Here is a 20659-nt window from a genome sequence, read left to right as displayed (position 1 = left end):
ACTTAGGTTTTCTGCCAGAATGCAACACATTCACTCTGTGGTTAACTTGGAGAGAAGCTTTTTTATGATCAAAAGCTAGTATCTAGAAAGGGAATTTTGTTAATATTTGGTACCTGTGTATCTGTATTTTACTTATAAATGGACTTAGTTTTTCTTCCAGTTAACATTACATACAGTCTACAGTTAAAGTTTTTAAAACATTTATTCGATTCATGAATTATCCTGAAATTTTTACCAAACTTGGACAGAAGCTTCTTACAATCAAAAGATAGTATCAAGAGGAATATTTTTATTGATTTTTTTCCTTATTTTTGTTGAGCCTGGGAGTTACAGCAAAAGTAGGCGAGACACTGAGTTCCGCGGAACCCTTACAATTTTTTTTATAGAGAAGTTCTTTTCCTGAACAAATTCAGCATGTTCTTTCTTCTGTGTACCTTCTTAGTCCAATAAACCAAGATTAAGAGAGAGGATTGAGATTTCGGAAATGTATTTGTTGGTACCCGAATTGGATTTAATTCAAAGAATTTGAAATATATTTGTTTTTTTCTTCAGCATTTATTATTGATTCTAGAATAAGACTGATAGGCTTCCTTTCAGATCATTGTGTTGTGGTTGGATGACCCATCTTCTTGTGAACTTTTACTCTAGTACAAGCCAGTTACATATGCCATGGGAAGTCGAGCATCAATGCATCATTTGAATATCTTGATGTCTAATTCACCTTTTATTTATAAGGCAGAGTATATAGAGCATATTTTAAAAAATTATTTCTAATTCTTTTGGATAGCACTGCATCATTATGTTCCTGAACTACTCAACATAAATGTGGAGGATTATTGCTCGGTGAACTAGTTTATCCTACCATGCTATTGGCAGGAGATTTGTGTGCACCTTTAACTGGTTTAATACTTTTGATCTGTACCAATTCAGGTTATCTGAACCTTTTACTGTTTATGTTTTAAGTCTATTTTTTAGAAGGAGTTGGGCTTTAATGTGTCTCTGTACTGTTTGTTATTTTTGGTTATTCCTGTTATTTTTCGTTACATCATTATGTGTCTGTCAGATAAGTAACTTTCTAGTGTTTTATTGTATTTTTCTTTTTAGTGTTTTTTTTTCATGAAAGCTTTACAAGTCTCTAGTTAATTCAAATTACAACGGTGCTTGTGCTACACATAATTTGTCATACATTTTGTTGTAGGATTTTTGTTGAAAGACCCTTTGATCATGGCCATTTGGTATAGCTTAAGCTGATTTGAAAAATAATCAAATCAATGAAGGGTTCCTTTACGAAAGACATCAGATATGAATTTCAAATAATGTAATCAAATTAGAAAAGACATATTTCAAATATTTTTTTTATTTCAACATTCATTATCACAATATAGAAAAGGTTTTAGTATAATAAATAGAAATGTTCATAGTCAAGTTGGTTTCATATATAACTTCAGGTCAACATTTCACACAAAAATAATATTATCTTTTACATGGAACCTATTTGCTGGTTGATTCTTTTTTCTCTCTTTTTTTAGAGTTAGCTACTTTTTCTTTTTTTTTTCTATTTTCCAAATGTGCCACTAACATTGAAAAATACCTTTACCAAATTTACTGTAAATTTCAACATTTAAAATTTTGTATTCAAATGTAAGAGCATGAAAATTAAAATTAAAATTACTCAATGTTTATTGCAATGTATATCATGAAATTGTGTTCTATTTTTAGTCATAAAATGCAAAATTTGTTTCAGATAGAATGCTTGGCACATTTGTTTTTTTCTTCTTTTTTTTCTTCGAAAAAATAACGTTCTACTCTAGTAACAAACAACAACCATGTACAAATTTACATGTAAATATTTAACAATAAATAATTAACCAATTGCCATAAGATTCCATGTTTTTGATTGTTCAAAGGCATGTGAAGCCGTCTTGGCCTGATTTTTACACAAAATGACATCGTTTTAATATGAAGAATTCCCAAAGGGATAGATAATATTGAACAGCAATTTGCTGTAGATATAGGCAAGATTTGATCTTGCAGCAAAGCCCTAAGCACAAGTATATTTGTTTGAGGGCAAATCTGTACTCTTCCATATGGCCATATGAAAAAATCTGAAGCTGCAATGCCAAAAAGGTATTAAAGCAAAAAGCCAAATTCTTTCAAATGTATAGAAGCCACTATACAAGGCCACATTGAAAAAACACACAGAAGCTCCGGATCTTATTTAGTTTTACTTCCTGAATTTGTTCAAGAAGTTTTTTAATTAATACATATTTATGTAAGTAAAGGATCTCTAATATACATTTATTATAATATATTTTCTTATCCTTTTAGCACTGTTTTTAATTTATGTTGCTCTAATTTCAATAACTTAACTAGGGTTTCAGCACATCTGAAAAATTGTTTGAAAACTGATGAAAGCTTTGAATACATGAAGATTTAAAACTCTTTCAACCTATAAACATGATTAAATTGTAATTTAATGTTTAAAAAGCAATAATTACAAGCAAAACCTGATTTGTAATGATAATTCTCTCTTTCATTTTTCTTTTACTAAGCAGTTTTGCGCCTCTTTTCAACATACTTCCCATTTCACTTTTTTTGTCATCATTCAGATCTAAAATCATGAATATTCAAAGCTTTTATCATTTTCCACCTTCAATTTTAAGATGGCTTCAACCCCAAATACAGATCTACGATTCCTTAACATAAACATAGGGTACCTAACATTCAATGCCCAACACATTTCAACTTTTATTATTTACATGTTTCGTATGATTGACTATGATATGATATTAATATTTGATCGACGGAATGAACCTACATGTACATGTATTTGACTTTAATGAATGTTATGATGCAATAATCAGTAATTAATTACATTCGATTACATTTGCCATACCCGTACGCTATTCAAAATCGCAAAATTATACTCTATTAATCTCATTTTTATCAAGCACTCTTCAATTAGAATAATTTTGCATTAATACTGTTCAACAATATAAAAAGTGTTGTTTAGAAATTTGTTATCAGCACTTTTTTCTTGATTTTTCTTTTCATAAGAAGGACTACATGCAACTATATAAATTAAATTTCTTGAAAATAAAACTTCAAATTTAGAATTAAAATCTTAATTTTTCTTCTAATAACATTACATGTATTAAAATTTATGTTTCAGACCCAAATTTATATTTTGGCAGACATGCATTTGTATACCAGGAAGCTCTCTTTTTTGCACCAATATTTAGAATTATGCTTTTAAATTTAAACTAGCTTCAAGGTAATTTGAATTTTTATCATAAAAGCACTAAAAAACTAGTTAAAACATTTTTCCGAATATGCATCTTTCAAAAAAGTACGGTTAATAAATAAAATAAATAATGAAAACAAAACTTGTAATAAAACAAGTGTACATCACAAGAAGAGAATCGTAACTTACATTGTAAGTAATCTTTGATTTAGTCAACTGAACTATCTAGGCATTTTTTTACTTATATATTTGGATTAACAGCATGTTAAAAGTAAATTGTAAAGATCGAAAGTCAATAACTTTTCTCTTATCGAAAAAAAAAACATCCCTGAGAAAAATCTTGACTATGTATATCGTCTTTTCAAATAAGTTAATACTGTTTGACAAAACTGACAACTTAGTGGCACTATGTACTAACTCATCGTAAAAAAAACATGTCTCTGACAATGTTGACCTCTCAAAGCTCCATATACTGTAAATTCAGAAATTATTCAGAAATTATTGTGAGGTTTTTATTAATGTAATTAATGCGACAATTTGAGTATTGCAGATATGAGAATTCACATTCTGATTTCAAATACATACATCTGTACATAGCTTTCCCTAAAATCACAATATTTAAACTCTCATTTTTGTTAATTCTTCAAACATTGCAATAATAAATGCACACAATAATTTCTGAATTTTCAGTACAATGTTTAAATTTGTTCACTATTCAAATGCTGTTCAGTCACAAGCTCATAATTAAAACTAAATCTACCCTAATCATTGCCATAAAACTGACAAAGATTTCACAATCATAACATCACTCTAATGCTTTGTGTGTTTGAACAGATTTGGCCATAAAAAAAAAGGCTAATCTCATTTCGTATAACATGTAAAACATCATTCACGACCCATTTTCAACAAAGACATACATTCTAAATTGCATCTTAAATGAACTTATAAATCAGGTCTATTGTCATTATCATACTTGAAAAAATTTATTTCAAAACCTTTAAACTCATTGATTTCTTAATTCTTTAGAAATTTTTTGCATAGAAAGGTAAAACAAAAAGTACTGTTGACAGACTGGAAATTTATATTGCTGAACATTATACCATTCAAATTTTCTACAGAAAATTTCACATCATTGCATTTTAAAAATGGACAAAATGATCGAATAAATGAGATAAAAGTGACATACAAAAATTGAAATTCGTTAAATTTTGTCTTCTTTTCAGAAAAATAGATTTTCCCTGTTCATTCGTTCATATAATCTACAATACACTTAAAAACAGTCACAACAAATAAAAACCAGTATCACTTATTAATGAAAGACTATCACAGAAAAATGGCCACTACCCACAATGCACCATTGGCCATAAGACTAGATACATTGTTCGATTGTTTTTTTCACGTCATGTGCTGCATCACTGCTCGTAAGGAATACAGTAACTCTCCTTGTAACCGGGCTTCTAACAACATTAAGTTCACATGTACCTGAAAAAATAAAAATAAATAAAGTTATTTTTTTTATTTTTTTTTAACTTATTTCATTTATGGAAGTATATATAATATTTACATAAGAATAGGATGGTGGTGGATTTCATTGGCAAACAAAATAACTGAGTCCATGGTTATAATTTTTGTAACATGTATGCTGTACATAAAAGTAGACTTAAACATACTGTTAAGGTTAGTTAAAGCTAACCAACCACATGTTTGCTGGTTAAAGTGATCCCAGAAAGTAAGTGTTATCATTTAAAAAACCAACACATTTTTTCTTCAACTTTTTTTTTAAGTTTATTATTTTTTTCTATGAGGAATATGTCTTTTAACAACATTATTTTTAGTGTTTGATACCATTATTTAAAAGAAATAATGTTCAAATGGTTTTTTTTCTTAAGAATATTTGCGTGTTGTTTCTGTGTACAAATATAATTCTGATTAATGCATCTTATATTCAATTTGCTTATTTGTTATACTTCTGAAAATTATCATATTTTTCAACATACCTTTTCAGAATGTCTGAATTCCTGCATACAACTGTCATAATCCTTTTTAGTCAGTCTTTCAGGATAACATGTCACAGTTTTAATGTATGATTTTAAATTCCTATCTAACAATTGGTTAACTTGGGAATAATTAAAGTCATCATGCATAATGCCATAAAGGCAATGAATATAGTTCCAAATTGCACATCTGAACGCACTGGTATCAACATTTTTCACTTTCCCCATTCTGTAAAAATAAATAACAATAATTAAAAGCTTGCCACACAATTATATTTTTTTATCTTTTCTAAATACTATATACAATATGTATGTGTTTATTCCAATTAATGTCCTTCAGTGAGCAATGACAATGATATAATTATATTATAAACAAAAGCTTATGTTCATTTTTATATGAAACCATAAATAAAATGTATATGTATAAAAGTGTAAAACCTTGTAATAGCAGAAAAGCATTCTTTGACAAAAAGTTAGAGTTAGCTCCCTTACACCACCTAATTAGATTATCACTAATACCTCTACAATAATACTTACGTGTAGTATGTTAAATTTATGGCAATGTTGAATCGATCTTCTAAATTACTTCCAATGTCAGATAATAAACGATTAGCTAATGAGAATCCATGCTCCTCCCAATTATAATCTTGTGCTCTGAATGTAGGTATAGAGTCAATATTGTCACGTTTAGCAAAATCCTGATAGCAAAACTCAGGATCTTCACAATATTTTAACACTTCTACTCTCGGTGACGGGATCGATGAACTTATTACTGAAAATAAAATTATTAATAATGTTAATTTTATTTGTGGTTATTTCTTCAAGACTATCTAAATTAAAGATAAAAGTGTATGCATTTTATAAATATGAGGTTGGTTTTTTTTAACACCAAATCTAATGCTACTATTTCTCTAATAATACAAAACTTATCGTTTGTCAAAGAGAAAAGCTAGTTTCAGCACGTTTGGCAACCAATTTCTGTTGGCGGAAAATCCTGGTGTCAGACCCAACAAGAATTATAACTATCATTTCTATTTGAATATTTTGTTCCATAAATCACTGAAGTATCTGGTCTCCTGTGGAGAGTTGTCTCATGGGCATTCATACCAGAGGCGGATTTAGTGGGGCCCAGGGGGCCTGGGCCCCCCTTTTTGGGAAAAAATTTGGTTGCTTATATAAGGAATCACTGAAGCGTGACTGAAGTGGGCCCCCTCTTAGGTCAGTCAGTGGGCCCCCACTTATGGAAATTCCTGGATCCGCCACTGCATACCACATCTTCTAATTTGTTGATACAAAAGACCAACTGACATAAAAGTTTACACCTAAATGTCACTGTACAGCCTTCAACAATGAGCAACAATAGTATATTATTGAGACTTACATTCAACACTTTGATTTTCTATTGATTCAAATCTTTTTAATCTTTCTTCCTCCGTTGGATCATCGCTGTCGTCTTCGTTTAATTTTTTCATCCTTTCCATCAAAACTTCTATTTTAACTTCTGGTTCATTTCCCTATAAACAAAAACGAAAAATTTAAAGAATAAGAAATAATTATCTTTAATCAATTTAAATTAAAATAATCAAATATCTTTTAAGTTTCTACTGCATTTTGCATAGACTAGGGTAGCTCAAACTGTAATTTTTCCTAGAAACAAATTGGGAATAATCTGGTATCTTTAAATTTTTCCTAGAAACAAATTGGGAATAATCTGGTATCTTTAAATTTTTCCTGTGTAAAACTTTTATAAACCGACTTTGTTAGCTCAAAATCAAGGACAACAGACTGCACTTCTTTTTCTTATTGAAGATTACACAAAATTTGAAGAAAAAGAATTGGAACTTGATATATGTTTTCTAACAAAGCCAAACTTTATCTACCTACATCAAGTTAACCAAGGTCTTCACTTGCGACCAAATATTTAAATCAAGGTCGTCACTTGCGTTCAAATATTTACTTTATCGATTACAGTGAATGACGTTGATTATCTCCACGTTTAGATACAGGTGATGTTGATAAATTAATACATGATTACATTTAAATCTTTTCATATTACATCTATTTTTAAACACTGGACATTAAGCAAACAACAATTCATCATTCTATATTTAACTTTAGTCACAAGAAATAGTTCTGACGTGATCCGAATACCTTCCAAAGACTGATTAATAACAACATGAATGTAACCTCCTTGTTCAGGTGCACTTTATATTTATATTAAAATTCTTTGTTTTTTGTTGTTAACCATCAAGTAACAATCAAATTATCTAATTATAATTATTTATGGAATCTTATTACTTACTTGGCACAATTGTAAGAAATGAATATATATAATATTTATTTCAAACTGCCCAAGAAATAAAATCTCCCAAGTCATTGCAAGTACCTGTGTGTCACTATCTGAATCGTCGCTCATAGATAAACGGCGCTGTAACGATTCTCCATTATGATCCAGCTCATTCCGTACACCACATCCATACACAAAACTACACATGGCATGGAAGTGTGCCATTAAACATATAGCCTGCATCAATTCTGATAGTGACCAATTGTCTTTACCTCTTGTTAATTTCTGAAAAAATAATACATTTTTTATTATTTAAATTCTTGAAATTTCTGGATTTATTTTTTTAAATTATATAAAGTTTTTGGATAATTTATCCACTTCTCTAAAGTATTATTATCTTTTAAGTCATCATTTAATCTAAGTAGATGTCAAATATATTTTATTTTATTAAAAGACAATCAAAATAAAATTATTAGCAACATACAAGTAAACTGTTAATATAAATGAACAGGAAACCAGACATGACACTTCCTTGACCAATAGATTGACTTTCCTTGACCAGTAGATAGTTCACTCGATAAAGACATCATTATAATATTTTAGGATAAAACTCTTCTGGCCAAAGATGACAAGAGTTATAAATACATGGAGGTTATCCAAGTATAAAATCTGTCATTAGGACAGTCCACTCATCATGTACTTGTACAAGTGTCTTGTCTAATCAGTAAAATACTTCAACCACTGTCTACTTGTGTAGCATGATTCATTTCTTCTTCATAAATGCAAATTTGGCTTAATTTTTAAAAAGTTGGCACCGACTTCAAAGTTTCAAACAATTATGAACTTACTCTGGTTTATCCTTGTTTTTTTATATTGCAAGCAAAATTGTTCGACCAAATATTCACATCAGCAACTTTTAAAATCTAATACAGCCATATAGCACCATCAGGGGCAGATCAAGCCATTTAAAAAATGTGGGTTTCCAACTATATGTCCCCGTTCAAATGCATTGATCGTCCAAAAAAATGGGGGTTCTAACCCACTAAACCCCCCCCCCCCCCCCCCTGGATCCACCATTGACCAAGATCTTAGACTCAACTGGTTAGACATTCAGCTTGACCAACATGTGTATGGTCAACCAAAAAAGCAAAGAATATAAATTCAAAGAAATTAAAGAAAATGTATACTCACGTCAATATGAGATTTATTTATCAACCATGGTCTGTGTGCCATTAATTTGTTAAGTTCAAACAAGTTCCTAATTTTCTTTGGAATATGAGTTGGTCCCTTTAACCAATCAGGATCTCCATTTTGTAAGATGAACTCTTCTTCATGAAGGTGTATTAAATATGTACACTGATGTCGTGATGCAGCCTAGAAGATAAATCAAATTATACACCATAAGTTTATGAACACTCTCTAAGTGCAATTTAAATATCAAAATATAAAAGTGTTAAGAGTCCATTCAAATTAGATATTGCTTTCAAATCTGCCTAAATTTTCTCTTCATTTTTCAAATAATTCAAAATTATAATTTTCAATGCCTGTTTTTTTAACAAAGACAAAACCACCTGGCCAATATTTCTTCTTCAAGTAACCTTTCACTTTTCAATCTACAAAGGGGCTTCAAACAATGTGAAGGAGACATGCTTTTCATACTTGAATGAACCCATTTTAATTTAAATTTTCAATACAGCTCTCCAAAATCTAATAAACCCTCAAGGCACATTTTACGACCTCTGTAATTGGAGACCGTAATGACATCTTGTATAACCCGATCACGCCACAAGTCACACGAGCGATTTACATTTGTCAGACGTTTAAAAAAACTGTGTTTGCGGTAAACCAAACGCTTGTCACTTATATGTAAGTTTGTTAGTTGCTACAGGGCCCTCCCATTTAAATTAGTTTGTGGCTATACATTATTATGTACTGTATGTGTATTTATACCAAATAAAACAAGACAAACATTGCAAAAATCGTGTTTACTAGTATCTTCGAATCAGCTTTTTCCGCTGACCTTTACAAAATAAATATCTAACAAGCAATTAACAGGTGTATTTGTCAGCTAAAACCAATTACAAAATAATTGCTGTTTTGCATCGCAAGCAAATTACGAAAAATAGCGTTTTCCGTTACTTTTTTCGTCCTTGACCATTGAACTACTTTACGTCTATGACTATAGTCAATAAAAGCATTTTCCGAGTACCTCTTTACTAGAATATAACCGTTCAGAATTATTTTTTATCCTTACCATAATGGCAATGTAGTGTCTGTAATGAAATGGTAGAGGTCCATCTCCACGGAGCAAATATTGCTGGGTCCGTAAGAAGTTTTCCAAATAGGTAGGGTGGTACCCCATAAGCTGGGTCAAGTGATCCAGTCTGTTATTCTGCAGGAAAGCGTCTATAAATACCATTTGAGTCTGAAAAGACGGAGAAAAAATAATCATAAGAAACTTTAGTCTGTATTTCAAACTAATTCATCTTATCACAGGACATTTAAATTATTGGAAGGAGTTGGTGGGATATTGTTCAAAATCCATATACAATGACAAGTTTTTAAAAATTTACTAGTTGCATTTTAAATTATATATACATTTTTAATAGAGAAATCTTGGCCAATAAAGTATTCTGACTTTTTAACCATAATTTTTTATCTTATTACCCATTTACAATATGCCATCATTTTTGTCAAAGATGAAATTATCAGTGTTAATCTTTTCTATGACACATTGGACAACTACATTTGTGTACATAATCATGCTATAGTTTTTAATATTGAACAAACTTAATAAGAGTTATCTAATTAAACACATTAAGCAGGTAAATTATCACCTGACAGATAGAAAGTGTGTTTGTCTAATAATTTACAATTATAACACTTCAATTATGGATTTCATAAATTTATTACACTCTTAATGATATATTACATAATTTCAATAAAATGCCAACAAAATTTGTCAATATGATTATCTAGAATTCAATAGAAAAAGCACATTGTCTTGATTAAACTGCAATATTATCATTAATGTGATCTATCAAAAATAGCTGTAATCAGCAAAGCTTGGCTAATTAAGTAATAATTTAATTAAAGTCATGTTTATGAGTTCTGTCAAGTGTGACTGACTGATTGCCTGTCAACCCAGCTTTGACAAATACATAAAGTACAAAGACATAACATCCATTAAATTCAGTTATTTTGGGTAAAAACATTAAGATTACATCCTCTAAAGAAATCTAAATTTTATATTTTGTGAAATAAAAAATATTTATGGATTCACAACTTATCTATTTTCCCCAAAAAGATGATTTATTTCAAGATGGAAAAAATTGTCTTCCCCCAAATCATGTAAATCAAATACAAAATAAAATATTCCTTTCCAAAAAGATTACAATTATATATTTAAAAGTACTTAGGATGTTCATGTACATGTAACTCTCATCTTATTTAGACAAAGGTCTTAATTACATGTACATTTCATGTCAATACATGTCACTAAAATCCCTCTCTTAAACTAAATCTTAGAAACAGTATTCAATAACTGTTACATATCTTATTCCTTAAAAAAATAAATGGTTAAAACTCTACCTTTTTATTTTGAAAATCCTGGAGTTGGATCATCATTTTTCTTTCTTTTCACAATATATTATCCACACACAAAATAAAACCATTCACTGATAAATAACTAAACACAACCTATCTGCTTAACATCCTTAATTAAGAATAACAAGATCCTACAGTTTCATCAGCTATTTATGTATTTCTTGATTGCATCACCCTTCCACAAACCTTAAGCATGTAATTGCATCAGCAAAACTACCCTATACAATTCTTTTTAATACAATCCTTTTAAAGTGGTTTCCTTCCCCTTTTTAAATAGAATTTTAAACTAGTGTCAACCGGAACAAAGTTATTGAAGTGTGACCATTGGTTAATATAATTACTAAACTACTTCTTCAAATAACAAACAGGTAAAAATTAAATATTGAATAAAACATGTTACAAATGTATATATTGATTTGTGTAACAATCATGTATTTTAGTGTTAAGGTTTATGCAATGTTTTTCTTTTTCAAGATGAAGGAAAATCTTTGAAAAGAGACATTTTAATTTTTGAAAAATGTTGTAATTACTTATCTTAATTGAAGCCCTAGACTTTACTTGAAACAAATGAGGATGATTTCTTGAAAATGAGAAATGAAAAACTTGAACTAAAATAGTTCAAAAGTTCACATATTTTTCAAAAAGTTACTTTTGTAACATTCTAGAGAGAAACAGACTGTATACATATGTAACAGCCCAGAGAATTGAGCATATGTTTTAGCCTCTAAACTGTTTGCCTGAAATGTAGCTTGAAGAATAGAACCAGAGGAATAATGACAAGAAAATTGAATCCAGTTAATTATTTTTTAAACACATTAAAATGCTATGGACCATCTTGACCATTCATAAATAGGGACAATAGTGTTCCATACAATTTAAAACCTTAAAGAAAGAATTTAACTTGAAAATTATGTTTATAGGCAATTCTGTCAGTTTAAATGACTGTTGAGCTAATTCTTTTTTTGGCAATTTGTGGAATACAACCAAAGTTGGCTTTCCATTTATGAATATATATAAAAGAGTCATAAAAAACTGAACCCTGCATACAAATGTACGTGTATATGGTCGTTTCAGAATCTGATACATGTATGTTAAATCAAATACCAACTTCTTGGTGTATGCTTTTGAAAATATAACCCAGAATGCATAAAGATTCTGAAACGGTCAAAGGAGTTAAATGTGATAATTACCTGATCTTCAGAAGTGTTGACGGGTATAATCTGAAAAGAAAGAAAATAGATTTAATAAAGATTTTTAACAAATAACATTTATTTATTGAAAAGCAAAAAAAAAACAATCCTCAGATTACAATTTCTTTCAGCTATGCCAACACAAATAAAATTCTACCATAAACCATAAAGATTTTGCTGTGCACATCAAGATTTTCACAAAATAACTTTCAGCTGATTTAGTATTTGTATGTAATTTTTTGACAGAATGATAGATATAGTTGAGTGAACATGGACATGGGTCAGATTATAACCAAGAATGACCACTGTGCACAGGTTGAAAAAGTTCAATCCCAAAAGGTCTAGTGTAGTCCTTTGTCCACAACATTCTAAGCAATCCCAACTTGAATACTTCAGATGCCTAATCAGCAAATGTCATTTTAAAGTTTGTTACAAGGAAATGATTTACCCAAATTATTCAGTGAATTTTATATTTCATTATCAAATCAATTGAAACTACAAATGTATATCAGTTTCAACAGAGACATGCATGGTTTCACTGATGCAAAATCTTACAATAAGATTATCATTAACAAACCAAATACACAATACACATTTAATTTAATATGCAGCAGGTATTGATTTGGAATTTCCATGTTTTTTATACTTTTTAAGGATGTGGCTTTCAACACATTCAATATACAATAACTGTTGTTGTATAATATATTATTACATAACAAAGAGCTTTACTGTCTGACAAGACCCAACACATCCTTTTAAACCGGCCGTTACTTTAAAATCACTGAAATAATATTCTTTTAACTTTTAAATCTTTTCTTGGAAAACAATCCTTTTTTTCCGATTTAGTATGACAACTGAATACTAAATTCTTTGTTCGTCGTCCAGACTCAAAACAGCTGACCGTAGCATTGACGGACACCTGTCAGAGGTCCAACAAACGGGAGATTCAGCAAAATTCCAGTTTACCGGAAATTGGCCGGTAAAACAATAGAATTCCTAAAAATTTTAATGAACTTCAAATTAATGAAATAAACAAACTAAATATTAGATAATTTCAATTAAAAATCTAAGTGCCTACCTCTTTCAAAATCATAGTGTCATTTTTTGACAGACGTGATTTTTTCCGTGGATCTTGGAGATTTTTATTCCTATTGCACATACCACAAAAGGGTAATATCACAGTTACCGGCTCCGTATTGCCGTTTATGAGATCAAAGTTTAAATTGCAAGAGCAATTATCAAAGTATCCTGATAGATCATACATTTATGTTTGCACAGAATATTTAACGTGTAGTTCCTTCGTTGGATTTGAATGAATTAAAACAGCTGATAAATTTCAACAATGATGTCAATATATGTAAATTTTATTCATGATGACCTTTACCTCGGGATGTAACCAACCGCCGATGAGATACCAGTCACATGGTTAGAAATTTTCCACAAGATAAAAAACAAATTACTCACTAAGTTGTTTACTTTTTTCGACTTAATACCAAAATTTGGCTGAGGTTATAAGGGATATATTTCAAAACGTATTAAAATAAGGCGAATAATAGAAACTGTTCATAAGAACAAAAATGTACCGGTCTTACATTGTGCCGAAAGTCAAATTTGATTGGTTTAGAAAGAGGTCGAACGATTACGTGCTATTTATTGGCTAAAACTGGAGGTGTGTATCGAAACGACCTTCAACTTACTAAGAAAAATATAATATTGCTAAAAAATATCTATCAAATTACGTTTTTAGATATAGATCCAAGGTTGAAAGTACATATAAAGTTAAAAATACGAATATTTCTCCCGAAAATTTAAATAAAAATTATTCCTCTCTCTCCACATTTTTTTTTTGCGATCTATACAAACAAACTATATATGACATATATAAACAACCAAACTATATATAAACAACAAAGTCATATTTTTACTTCATTGTCATTAATAAATTATTTTTTGATATTTCAAAAACAATAAAATTACATTGTTATAAATTGTAGTTTTATGTAATACTAAAATAAGTTCTTAAAGAAAAAGATATTTTAAAGCATAAAAATAAATTATATGCCAATACAACAGAGATACATGTGAAAGCATGTCAATACACAATTCTATCTTGCCTAAAAGTAATTTTAAACTTGGCTGTTATTTTTCTTTTGGTAAAAAAATAATCAGGTCTTTTTTGGAACTCATAGAAATGTATTATTGCATATATCTTTATTACCAAAGTCTATATAAACTATAGGTATATTATTAGCAAGTGTACATTTTATAAACCCTTACCCTGAGAGAATCATCCATTCAACAACTTAACACAGAATATATCCTGACTAAAACAACGTTTTTAGTGTATATTATTTCAACATCCTTGTGTGTGGGTATTTGTCTTCTATATATAACAAAAATATTTGTGTGTTCATGGCATTTTACATGTTCATTAATTTTGTACATTTTGTACCAGAATATTGTATGATGTAAGAAGAGGAAGAAACAAAACTTGAATTTAGGCCAAAGTAGTAATAGATAACCAATTTATCAATTTAGCATCATATGTATGTCAATTTGCATTAAATTTTAAAAGCAATTTAAATTTTAAAGATAAAAAATGAAATAATTGTATGGTCTGCTATAAGAAAAAACTTTTTTTTCTTTTTCTTTACATTTAAAAAAAAATAAAATCTGCCTTGAACAAATTTCAGCGTTATTCATGTGAAAAATAAAGGTCTGGGAACCAACATTTGGTCTCAAGCTAGTTATACCAAGAAGCTACTGACACTAAGGGATTTAGCGGTTTACATTTCCTCTGTACAGCGGGCCCATAAACCTTTCGGTTATATATAAAAACCTGCGAACGTACTTGCATACTTCGGGATTAAAAAATTAGACATAAATATCTTTGTCTAATTTATTCCAGTCCCATTAGTGTATTCTGCTTGCTTCGGAAGAAATCAAAATGTTTATAGAGTGCTTTAATCCTGGCTGGCAATGTTCCTTCAGACCACATAACATTATTTTGCTGAGAAATTCACAATTTTTTTGAGAAAATAATGAATTTTTGGTATTTGGTTTTAGCTGGAATCCATTATGATCTGCTATTGCAAATTTTTCAAATCTAATTAGAAAATCATTAAACAGTATTATTGGAAAAAAAGGTATTTTTGTCATAATTCCACTAAAAAAAACTAAACCAAAAGTAGCCATTAGCTCCAGTGGTGCATTATAACAAATAATCGTGATGAAGGGAAACAAATGATTGTACCCATACTCTCCCCAAATTAAGTCAACATGCTTTGATTAATGTTATTACTGATGCCAGAAATTTATTTAATATTCTTTGAATTGTTTTTTATTGGTACTATCAACTAAACCAGTGAAGAAAAAATTGTTTTAGTTTTCAACCTGGAACTAACTAGTTTTCAAATATTTACTAAACAGTACATCATACAAACAGCATACCTTAGGTTTTAAGGCCATAGTGACCCAGAAAATGTAAACAAAGTTGATTGCTCTACACTTAAAGTACATAATTTGAGAACTAACAAATCATAGCATATTTGTATTGACTGGATGTTCAATGGATCATAATTTTTAGTTGGGTTTGCCAATAACTGAATAAAGTTGACCTCTTTCACAGTGTCAGGAGTCATTTACATTGTAGGTATAGAAAAGAGTAAGCAGATTGAGAATTATGAGATAACTGTATTGTATTTTAAGCTCCGACGGCATCAATTGGGGATTTGATGGTCACAAATTAAGTTTACTGGTGACGCGTTAGCAGAGACAGTAAACGGGTATTTGCGACCATCAAATCCGAAATTGATGCCGTCGGAGCTTAAAATACAATATTGTTATCTCCATTCTAATGAAACTGACAGAAAACAACGTTAACACATGTATTTAAAATCTGTCATATGCCATCTGCGCTTGCAAGTACGTCCCATAGCATCAATTGTCAATTGATGCCATGTAAGAAAGTGACGTTATCCAATCAAAATGGACGTTACAAACGTTGTTGCATTAGAATATACGATCACCACTGGATGTATTTTCATCACTAGAAGTTTCTTTTCTCATGCAATTTAGACAAACCAATCTGTACACATTGCCAGCAAGTCAATTTCAATCTTTTGTAATCACTTTTCCTTCTAATATTTGCCTGTTTATTTTCTTCATGTATAATCCAAATACTGGTACTCAATTCTTGTCTTTAACATTCAACATGATTTTCTGTGGCTTATGTGTGTCAGACGCTGATATCATGAGCAAAATTCCTACCAAAGGCGGATCCAGCCATTTTCAAAAGGGAGGGTTCCCAACCCAGGATTAAGAGGTTTTCCATCATATGTCCCTATTCAAATGCATTGATGTCCAAAAAAAATTGGGAGTTTCAACCCAATGGGCAGCATCCTTTCGTGATCTGAGCCACTTCCTACATTGTATTATTAGATCAAACTTTTGGCTTGGCTTTTAGTTACTTGAGCTAATCATACTTAAAGTTCCTCATTATGAAAGTTTTCTTGCACAATTTTTATTTTTCAATTTTCTATTAATTTCTTCAAAGTCACTTTTGACCGTCAACATTTTTTATCCTATTTTCTTAACTTTCAGACAAAGTAACAATAACTTTGATAGTGACAAATGGGCTTTAAATTTTTTTCATTTTTTTTATTTTTGTTTATATGAATGTACATGTATGAAGAATCAAAAATTATTTTTAATCCTAAAAACCACACAAGATGATAAATCTGCAGGAAAGAGATTTAAATCATGTTTGGTAAATCATTGTAATAAATGTGACCATGAGAATATATTGTCAATATATACAAAGATCAGCTGATTTTATAATAAATTTGCTTGTTTGCCTTAGAGCAATACATTAAATACATTAAGTTGGTCATCCAAAAACAAACTAAGATCTGTATGTAACAGACGAAAGATAAATATTGACCGGGAGTCAAATCCACAGGCTATTTTTTCAAAATTAAATAACAGTCATCATACGTTTTTGTAATATATGAAAAGAAAATCATTGTTTAAATGTAACCAACTTCCCTTATTTTATTTTTTTAATTGATTTTGAATTTTGTTCTTTTGATGTTTTTTGCCATAAAACAATGATAATTTTTTGCTGTCATATAATCAACTACTGCTAAATGAAGTTTTAGCCTCTACATCTATTTTAATTCAAAGTTTAATAGAAATTAAAAGGACTTTATAATACATAAATCTTCTTCTAAATTTTTATTTATTTATTTTTTTTTTGGGGGGGGGGGGACTTTTATATATTTGCTATGTTGACACCAATGCAGTTTGGTTGAAATTTTTACAATGATAATCCTTATAAAAATCTTTATTTAAAAGTTACTTGACTTGAAAAGTTTAACACATCTTTTTCCACAAATCATCTATTGATTTGATAAATGCTGGAAAAATGAAAATTAAAGAAAAATGGAGGGTAATTCCAGGATTTCAAAGTAAATATTACAATAAGCTTTAACTTAACTCTGAGCCCCTTAATGCTTAATTTTGATTACTTTTGGATAAATAACATCAAAAGGTTGCATCCCTCATAACTAATTTAAAGTATTGTAAGTCCTTGACCTAGGGTTAGATAATTAGAGGCATCCAGCTGTTAGCAGGTGTTATATAATGTCAATTGTCAGTCTGAAATTATATAATTCATTTATTAGGTTTATATCTCATATCATGGACAAAGGCCAATCCATTATGTACAGATATTAATTAATTAATGTGTTAAATTAATTTTGTTGTGTTGAAGATCTTATTAATATGATTATCTGAGACTGTACAGCATAAGGAACAAAACAAATATTGGGCATCATGAGGCACACCAGGCATAATTTAAATCACAGACCAAGCAATGTGGACATCATAATGCAAATTAGAGCAGGCCTCATTAAAGGCATACATCACACATGGGGCATCACAAGGCAGAGTCCAAGCATTCCATATCACAAGGCACAGATCAAGCATTGGGCAAAACAAAGCACAGACCGAGCACAATGGGCATCACAAGGTACTGTGAGATCCACCAAGCATTTGACATCAAAAGGCACAGACCAAGCATTGATTGTGTATCACAAGGCACAGACCAAGCATTTGACAGCATAAGGCAAAGACCAAGCATTGGGCATCACAAGGCACAGACCAATCATTGGGCATCACAAGGCACAAACCAAGCATTGGACATCATAAGGCACAGACCAAGCATTGGGCATCACAAGGCACAGACCAATCATTGGGCATCACAAAGCACATACCAAGCATTGAACACCATAAGGCACATACCAAGCATTCGGCATCACAAGGCACAAAACAAGCATTTGACATCATAAAAGCACAGTCCGAGCATTGGGCATCACAAGGCAAAGACCAAGCATTGGGCATCACAGGGCACTGTGATACCAACCAAGCATTTGATATAAAAAAGCACAGACCAAGCATTGGGCATCACAAGGCACATACCAAGCATTTGACATAATAAGGCACAGACCAAGCATTGGGCATCACAAGGTACAGACCAAGCATTGGACATCATAAGGCACATACCAAGCATTGGGCATCACAAGGCACAGACCAAGCATTGGACAGCACAAAGCACAGACCAAGCATTGAACATCATAAGACACAGACCAAGCATTAGACATCACAAGGCACACAACAAGCATTTGACATCATAAAGCACAGTCCGAGCATTGGACATCACAAGGCAAAGACCAAGCATTGGGCATCATAAGGCACATACCAAGCATTGGGCATAACAAGGCACAGACCAAGCATTGGGCATCATAAGGCACAGACCAATCATTGGGCATCATAAGGCACAGACCAAGCATTGGGCATCACAAGGCACATACCAAGCATTGGGCATCATAAGGCACAGACCATTGACCTCAGAAGGTACTGAGACTAAGCAATTTACCTCAAAAGGCACAGGCTAAGCATTTGACATCAGAAGGTACAGACTAAGCATTTGACCTCAGAAGAAACAGACTAAGTATTTGACCTCAGAAGGTACAGACTAAGCATTTGACCTCAGAAGGTACAGACTAAGCATTTGACCTCAGAAGGTACAGATGAAGCATTTGACCTCAAAAGGCACAGACTAAGCATTTGACCTCAGAAGGTACAGACTAAGCATTTGACCTCAGAAAGTACAGACTAAGCATTTGACCTCAGAAGGTACAGACTAAGCATTTGACCTCAGAAGGTACAGACTAAGCATTTGACCTCAAAAGGCACAGACTAATCATTTGACATCTGGCCTTGAAGGCATAAAACTTTGCTCAGCCCTCGGAGCACAAAAATCGTGCTTGAAACATGAAATCCAGCAATTTGATTGGTTGATTTTCGAGTCTTAAGTACAAAAATCATGCTCGAAAGTATTATGACCCTGAGGCCAGAAGGCACAGACTAAGCATTTGACCTCAGAAGGCCATAAATTGGGCATCATACTAACCCACAGACCAGGAAGCAATGGACAGAATTAAACACTGTGACCATAATTTGTAAATAGAGAATTATTTTTTTCACAGGCAGACAATTAAGGCTTTTATTAAAATATTTTTTTTTTATGATAATTAGGAACAAGAAAGAAATATTTTGGTATTTTTCCCCCATCCTGCATCTGTTCCTACTAGCCCCACAGTTTTGACTACCCGCAAACGAAGAATTTGGTCTTTGCATACAGGAACAACCATTAACTTTCATCGGAAGGGGACGGTTGTGTTGATTTTTTTTATATTTCAATTTCAACACAATCCTAAAAAAAATTCTTGTTATGCAAAGCACAACATTAAAATTCTATGAAATGGCATATATCAGGTTGCAGAAACTTATTTTTCCTTCTCCTCTATTACAAATGTTTTTTTTCTTCAAAATTGGAATTGAGATATTTTTTTTATAGAAGTTACTAATTATTCTAAAATTAAGAATTTAATAAAAACAACAAATGTAAAATGTATACTTTTCTTTTTTAGCAGATTTAAGTCTTTTGTTCAAGAGATATTCATCTCTGCTTCACAACATCTATTTTACCTTAGCATCTACCTGAGCCATGCTTTTTCACACCTTGATGGATTGCATCACATCTAAATATAAAATATCACCTGACAAGCCAAAACAAACCATGCAAGGTGACTTTCAATTAGTCAAGATTCTGTACTGTTACATGGTACTTAGGTAATAAGTATGAAAGTGCACATGATTTAATCTTTACTCTTTTCATTCATGTTATCTGTCATCAATGAATGTAAATGGATTTTGAATAGATTATTTTTTTTAAAACTCTTGATTAAAATTTTAAAATTTGGTTACATTTAAA

At 30.8% G+C, this 20659-nt stretch overlaps 1 protein-coding gene across 3 annotated transcripts in view; it reads right to left on the bottom strand.

Moving 5' to 3' along the window:
* Window positions 1-1339: 1339 nt before the first annotated feature.
* Window positions 1340-20659, bottom strand: part of LOC134687258 (sestrin homolog) — a 50876-nt gene continuing 31556 nt past the window's right edge. The window contains exons 1-9 of one of the 3 annotated variants that reach the window (XM_063547403.1): window positions 14599-14667; window positions 12322-12351; window positions 9780-9950; window positions 8717-8899; window positions 7625-7810; window positions 6620-6752; window positions 5776-6010; window positions 5242-5467; window positions 1340-4726 (exon numbers count right to left, since the gene is read on the bottom strand). In XM_063547403.1, coding sequence (XP_063403473.1) covers window positions 4640-4726; window positions 5242-5467; window positions 5776-6010; window positions 6620-6752; window positions 7625-7810; window positions 8717-8899; window positions 9780-9950; window positions 12322-12351; window positions 14599-14616 — 1269 coding nt within the window. In that variant the 5' untranslated portion in view covers window positions 14617-14667 and the 3' untranslated portion in view covers window positions 1340-4639. Of the gene's footprint in view, window positions 4727-5241; window positions 5468-5775; window positions 6011-6619; window positions 6753-7624; window positions 7811-8716; window positions 8900-9779; window positions 9951-12321; window positions 12352-13399; window positions 13675-14598; window positions 14668-20659 lie in introns of those variants that run through there. The other 2 variants (XM_063547402.1, XM_063547401.1) reach the window with 2 other exon arrangements.

Source organism: Mytilus trossulus, chromosome 10, assembly GCF_036588685.1.
Source record: "Mytilus trossulus isolate FHL-02 chromosome 10, PNRI_Mtr1.1.1.hap1, whole genome shotgun sequence".
Classification (NCBI taxonomy): Eukaryota; Metazoa; Mollusca; class Bivalvia; order Mytilida; family Mytilidae; genus Mytilus; species Mytilus trossulus.
The sequence above is the reverse complement of the archived record's forward strand: the minus strand, read 5'-3'. Positions and strand labels throughout refer to the sequence as shown.